General features: G+C 38.3%; 1 protein-coding gene across 1 annotated transcript in view; it reads left to right on the top strand.

Annotated features, from left to right (window-relative positions):
• Positions 1–3,830: 3,830 nt before the first annotated feature.
• The window catches only part of LOC120439087 (prostaglandin reductase 1-like), a 4,566-nt gene continuing 978 nt past the window's right edge, over positions 3,831–7,418 (top strand). Inside the window, exons 1-7 of the mRNA XM_039609778.1 lie at positions 3,831–4,003; positions 5,024–5,150; positions 5,274–5,319; positions 5,415–5,474; positions 5,768–5,935; positions 6,424–6,697; positions 6,778–6,883. Coding sequence (XP_039465712.1) covers positions 5,045–5,150; positions 5,274–5,319; positions 5,415–5,474; positions 5,768–5,935; positions 6,424–6,697; positions 6,778–6,883 — 760 coding nt within the window. The 5' untranslated portion in view covers positions 3,831–4,003; positions 5,024–5,044. The remainder of the gene's footprint in view (positions 4,004–5,023; positions 5,151–5,273; positions 5,320–5,414; positions 5,475–5,767; positions 5,936–6,423; positions 6,698–6,777; positions 6,884–7,418) is intronic.

Genomic DNA, 7,418 nt, shown 5'->3' with positions numbered 1-7,418 from the left:
CAGACTCGATGGTATTTTATGCTTCAATAAAAATGGGAGAATAGTTTGCACATGTGCAATGGGCCATCACAGCAACAGCTCTGACACACTGTACAGGTACAGCTTCATTTCACAAAAAATTTCAGAGCTGAAAAACACATTTAAGTTCTGTTTAAAAACTGCAACCAAAACGATTGTACACAAACTTCAAGTGTCACAATGGTTTTTCATCTCATGTCAAATGCTTTGACTGAATTTTTAAAATATTTCATTAAAAATAACAGCTCATTTTGCATGTGGATTTGTATACATGCATGTTAGCGTGCTAATTAACCCTAAATAGACTGGAGCTGAGACTGATGGAGCTGTTAAATGACAAAATTGAATTGTCACGATGATCATACTACATACAGGATGTACAGCAGCTGGGATTGGCTGAATAACGGCCACCACCCATGAAAACATTTCCAGAGCAGTTACTGTGGAAAACATCTGCACAGAACTTCATGACAATCCAGCTGATCAGCCTTACTCTTACGCATTAAATTTATCTTTCAGTCTTTTTCACCAGCGCACCATGAAACAGTGTGACAACCAGCAAACAACCAGATGCCACGTAGCACGATGCAGCAAAGGTTTGGGCAATTTGCATAGGAAGTTGGGCGACATCTGAGAATGAGCTGAGAATGAGAATTTCTTGTGTTAGACCCTCTTACAACCACTGAACTCACTTGTTCCCACTTTGCACCAACAGGTTGTTGTTACTGTGCTTTTGAGCACCAGCATTTGTGTTTTTCTTCAAATGCATGAACTGGTTTTTGAGTAGGTACTGGTACAATGCCAATGAAACCAGTGGTTAAAACCGGCCTATCAGGCTGACTCTTCTGTTTTGTGTCAGTGAGCCTTTGTTTGAGCACAAGTGAGGAAGAGGACACACACACACCCTTACACACACAGACATATCAAATTACAGATTACATTACAAATTACAAACACCGATTCTATTCCTGTGAGCGAGTTACGCAGTGAAGAAGATACTCAACAAAAATGCAGTGAAATAGGAAAAAATGAGTCCTGAGAATGAGGTCTACAGCAGCTTTGGGCCATTTAACCTAATGCACACAAACAAAGGCAGTGCAAACACATCAGGACAGCAACAGTGTGTGCAGGGAGGCAGGAAAGAACTCAGCAGCTGTTCAGGGAAGCTTAGCCTGGATCCAGCCCTTGTTTTTAATATTTCATATGTAAAACATCTGACTGCTAATTTGAGTTTCAGACTGCACACAGGGATTCAGTGTGGAGCCCAATCAGTGTTTTGACTGTCTGCTTTAGTATCTGTACTTGTGCATAGATAAGAACGGGTCCAACATGCACCAGACAGACAGATAAAAATTTATTTGTCCATTTGGTAATAATTTAAAGAGCAGCTCTAAAGTCCTCTGTGTTAGTCTGATGAGCTCTTACAAACTGACTTTGATGAAATTGAATGAAAATGGATTTTTAACCCTTTTCTTTTTATTATTTATAGCAGTAAACTATTTTTCAGATTATTAAGAGAGTAACATCCTCATGTTTCAGCTATCATGTGAACGTTTTTGCATTTGTTTCTAATTCAAATGCAGCATTTTTTTTAATGATTCAGTCGTAAAACCGTCGACAGGTGTTGTTTTTGTTCAGGCTTGTGCCGAGTGAGAAAAGCAATTTCTAAATTTCCCAGATTCCTGGATTCAGTTCGGCTGGCGCTCCCATCATAGCAAAGCTGACATGATGTGTGTTTCTGTCGTTATGTTTGCTCAACTGGTTGGAGTTACAATAAAAAGTCAAGAATCAGGTTACACTAAATTTAACCTACTGATGTCTTGCATGGCTGATTTTTTTAAAATACCAAATGTTTTAACATATAACAAATATTTTTAACAAAATGTCTTAAAATGATATCACTTGGAGTATTTTTGCGTAGTTATCCAAAAGAATGAGATAAGCGCACCTCAGGCTGTTAGTCAGGTATGTGAAAGTGCTGTGTCATCGGAAGTTGTTTTTCTTGTTTAAGGGTGAGGTTTTTCCTGCATCCAGTCTACAGAAAGTATTCACACAGTTCATGATACAGAGAAAGATAAGAGGTGATGGAACTTCCTTTTATGTTGACTACCTGAACCAACCAGGTAGCAAATCACCCAAAATCTTAGTAACCTAACCTGCTTCCATACAAGCTGTTTTCTGTGGACTGTCCTTCACTATACCAAAATCTTTCTTCCCCTGCACTGCGCTGGTTTTTATACCCCAAATGTTGTCGTCTGCTTTTGCCCCGAGGTTTAAATGGCCCGTGTGTTTCATTTTTCTTGTCCTTGTGAAGCCCTTGTGTAACTTGGATTTTGAACAGCGAGTCAATATATATTATTGCTACTTGAAGCCAGAATCAGAAGATGGAGAACAATTAATCCTTTTGACATCATTTAACTATTCAATGACTTACATGTTACTTACAGCTCTAGTTTGCATCATTGATATGTTTCAGAGATATAGCATTAAAACATATCCCAGCTTATCCGTACTGTATGTGGAAATGCTTCTCGGCTCTAAGTCACAGGTGACTCCTGATACGACTCAAAAACCAGCACATTTCACCAAACTCAGACTGCAGATTAAGAGCAGCTGAGTGGGCGACTTCTTGTCACGGCATGTTTTGTGAAACTGATTAAGGAACTCAATAATGATGCAAAGAGTTTTGAGTGTGTGTTTGTCTTCCTGTTGTAAAAGGGATTTTTGAGAATGTAAACAAGCTGCCACACAAGAGGAAATAAGGCACAAGAGTTTATATTTCTCATGTTGGCAGGTGGGGAAAGTGGAGCTCCCACCAGGGTGTAGCTGTCGTCACACTGAAACATCAGAGGATGCCCGGTGTTCACGTTGAGCGCCTGCACCTTACTGATGTAGCCAAAGCAGAAAAACCACAGGGATGTGACATAAGATGTGTTTGATGCACACGCCTCCTTTCAGTTCTTTGCTTGCCATGCTGTCACGTGCTATTGGTCATACAGGTAAGCGACTTTGGGCCAACCAGCTGCACAATGACGCAGACGTGACATGCAGACATGCAGGTTAGGCTCACTCGTTGCTTGCTCAGTTTGCACTGAGGGAGGAGCCCCGCGGGAGAATGAAGTGACTGTGTTATTAAAAATATTATTTCCGACACACCCCGGCCTGGTGGGTGTGAGAAAAGGCTGTGGTCCTAAACCTTGCAAATGAATATTAAAGTAAAAGGAACCTGAGTTTGTTTACAGCTGAACTGTAGAGGGGTTTACATTCCTCCTGAGTGCTTTACGCCGCCTAGTGACATTGTTGAGCACATGTACCATGTCCTGGGATGGCACATGTACAGTAAAGTCATATTGCCATTAAATCAGAAATTAAAGAAAAAAATACTGTGGTTCCACTTTCCACATTATTTACAAGTTCTCTTTTTAATCACTCCTCAGATTTTGGCCTTCAAGTGTTATTTTAATCCATATTTATGACAACAGACAGTTGTTTTTGGCCAGATATCTTTGTGTCAGTAGACTTAGTGAAAAAGAAATCGCTGAAAGAGATGCAGAGGAAAATGAACTTTTTATTTTCAATGTGGAAATAAATGTATATAAAGATAGAAAAGATACAAGTAATATGATCCAGGTTCAATCTAAAAATGTCTCACCTGAACTTATTAGTTTCCATATATATCTAGAAATGATGGATTACAGTCTCAGTGTGAGGAACTCAGAGGTTGAAAGTGATATTATTTTTAAATTTGGGGGAGAAACATCTGTAAAGCAACAAAGAAAGCTGGATGTTGGTCTTTAACCTTATTGGCAGCGTGCCCTCTGTCACACCTCAGATGGTGTGCTGAACTTTCGGCCAATAAGACTGAACATTAAAAGCGTGTCTCCCACTCCTTTCTCCTCTTAAGCGTTCGCAGACCTGCCTCTGCTCACTTCTACCCACTCTCGCGCCACAGCTTCCAGCATTTCTCTGTGAAGAAAGGCGAGCGGTAAGTCACACAGAGGAGAGAGAGCTGTTTGTTTCTGAACTGCATTAAGTGTGATTTTACTGGAGGAGGTAACTCTGAGGCTGAGCAGCAAACATCAGCAGGGGGTTGGTGTTATCTCACTCTGACCGTGAAATAGTTGATGCTCCACTACAGTGTTCGCTTTTATTCACTGTAAAGTGTCAGTTCACTGATGTCGTCGTAACATCTGAACTTGTTTTTACGTGTGTATACTTGGATGTAAATGGTGAATGGACTTATTCCCACATTATTTATTCATTGCACATAAAGTGACATTTTTCCAGTTTTGTTGTTTCACTTTTAATTATTTGTTAAATAATTCAGCTGGTTGGAGGTCAGACCACATGTTAAGCATAAATCCATCATTCAACATGTTGCATTTGAATACCTGCGTTAAAAAAGTTATCTTAAAAGTGATTTTAGAGAATTTATTTAAGAGCAAAAATGGCCTTATCAAAAAATGGAGAAATTATTATTAAGAAAGCACACAAAGGTGGGGCTATCGTGGTCTGGAGCAAGAATGAGATTATCAAAGAATCTCGATAATTAAATAACAGCGAGTTTCAACACTATTGATGTATGATCCCACTGAGTCTCTAAAATTAGGATTCAAAGCGGTCCTCTTAGAGGCCACAAGCTCTGGAGTCTTTCCATATTTTCAGGCTGTTTGTACGGAAACGATTTTAGTGTTTCCAAAACAATCAGACTGAACTATGAGCATGATTACACATATTGCTGTTGCTGTTTGTGACACAGTTTAAGTTCTTTTTAAAAGTAATAAAATGTAAAGCATTTAAAACTAAGACTTTAAAATTAAGACTTATAGACATTAATATTTACCATAAATATCACAAATATGATTACTTAGAGACACAAAGTGTCAGTTCACTGATGCGGTCGTAAAGACTGAAAGGTGAATGGACACGTACTTTTATAGTAATATTTTTACTCTCAAAGCACTTGTGTGTAAATGTGTGTGTGTGTGTGTGTATTTACTTACAGCTGCCGTAAAAAAGAAGAATCATGGTGAAAGCTAAGTCATGGGTAATGACTAAGCACTTTGACGGCTTCCCAAAGAAAAGCGACTTTGGGCTGAAGGTGGAGGAGCTCCCTGAGCCCAAAGATGGAGGCAAGATAACTTTAATATTTCTATTTGCTTAAGGAGTTCACGCTCTTCTTTCTTTGTTTTTTCTTTTCTTTTTATGTCAAACTTAGCATCGACCACTTTAAATGAGTTTACTTTTGTTTGCAGAGGTGCTTCTGGAAGCAGTGTTTCTCAGTGTTGACCCGTACATGAGGTGAGTAGAATAATATAAAGAATATAGAGGATTTTTAAATATATTTTATATAGTAACACTGCTGATATAAATCTGTTGTAAAACACTGTTCAAAGGCTGTTCAGCAAAACCCACATAAAAGAAGGAGGTGTGATGATTGGAGAACAAGTGGCCAAGTAAGTTATAATCTATAATTTTATAATGTTATGCATAATATACTTTATAATATAATATATTATATTATATACTTACATATTTTATATACAGGTCCTGAGAATGACCTGTATAATGTATAATACATAACATATTATAAAATAATATTATGTATAACATTTTTATATATATATATATATATATATATATATATATATATATATATATATATATATATATATATATATATATGTATGTATAATGTTATATGATATATGCAATTATATAAAATAATAATAATGATGTTTTCCTTTAGAGTGATCCAGAGTAAAAATCCAGCGTTTCCTGTGGGAAGCCACGTTGTGAGTAACAGTGGGTGGAGAACCCACACACTCAGTGATGGGACTGGCCTCATTCCCGTCCTGCCTGAGTGGCCTAAAGATGTGTCCCTGTCTCTGGCTCTGGGTACCATCGGGATGCCCGGGTAAGACAGATTTAAGTAACCTGCATGGATCATAGTCATTTTCTATTGGACGATAAATCATGGCAGGATGTTCTGACTTTTCCAGCAGATAGATCCATGTGAAGTTTTATCAGCTGAATCTTAAATGCAAACCAAAAGCAAACACATTGAGAAATTCATGTCAACTGCTTAAGGAGGTTTCAAGAAGTTACTGAGTTTTACTCTCATATGCCATCAATACTGCATAAAAGACCATGGTACATGGTACAATAAACCTTAATAAATGTTAGTTAAGATGATTAGAAAAAAAAGAAAAAAAATTCCCTTTTAAAAAAATAAGTGTCTAACTTCAGGTTTTTTGTCCTGTTGGTGAACTGAACTGAAGTCACTTCCAAAGCACTGATGAATAATGTTTTTATAAAAGTAGTTAGAGTTTAAATAAAGCTCAAAGATTTTTGTGTTCAAATTGAGGCCAAACGGCTGGATTTACTGTTTCTGTCTCTCTGCAGACTGACGGCTGTTTATGGGATAGAGGAAGTGTTGGGACTCCAGAAGGGTGAGACCCTGCTGGTGAACGCTGCAGCTGGAGCGGTGGGCTCCGTGGTGGGACAGATCGCCAAGATCAAGGGCTGTAAGGTGGTGGGCTCGGCGGGCTCTGATGCCAAAGTGGCTTACCTCAAAGAGCTGGGATTTGATGAGGCCTTCAACTACAAAACTGTGGGTTCCCTGGAGGAGGCTCTGAGGAAGGCTTCACCTGAAGGATACGATTGCTTCTTTGAAAACGTGAGCAGTGGTGGTGCAGTTTCAAGCTTGCATGTAATATTTAATCACTGCTGAGCTCTTCTCTCGATCTTTGATTTTAGGTGGGAGGTTCTTCTTCATACGTCATCCTGCAGCAGATGAAGAAATTTGGAAGAATCGCTGTGTGTGGAAGTATCTCCACCTACAATGACAGTGAACCCCAGACAGGTTTGTCATTGCTCTAGTTTACTTTACCTTGTCAAAGACATGAGCTCAATACAGACTGAATCATAAGAAATAATAAAAATAATATTGAGACAAAGACCTATACATCTATACTGTCAGATATTTCTTGAAAAATTAATATAATTCATTATCTTATATATCTGGCATCATTTAAAGGCATCATTTAAAGGCTACACAACTACTTTAAACCCTTTGAAGAAATGCAGCCACAGTTATAAATGTTACAACTGCAAATATGCAGACAGTACCTGTGTTAGAAACTTTTCTCAAAGTGCATGGATTCAGGATCTCACACACTCGGAGTGATGGAGTCACTCCAGCAGATTGTGAGTGTGGATAGAGGATTAACACACACATTTCCAGTTATTTTACAGGTGTAAACTTAAAGATCCTCAGAGATAAAGTGACTTGTTCATGTCCGTTTGATCCACTGACTACAGCAAGTTTTTATAGATTTTGGTGTTAAACTCTTTATTTAGGCTAAACTGTGGGGCTTCATTATAGCTTTAACTGTATC

The sequence above is a fragment of the Oreochromis aureus genome, linkage group 3, assembly GCF_013358895.1.
Source record: "Oreochromis aureus strain Israel breed Guangdong linkage group 3, ZZ_aureus, whole genome shotgun sequence".
Taxonomy (NCBI): Eukaryota; Metazoa; Chordata; class Actinopteri; order Cichliformes; family Cichlidae; genus Oreochromis; species Oreochromis aureus.
Note: the sequence above shows the minus strand (reverse complement) of the source record. Positions and strands in the feature narration are given on the sequence as shown.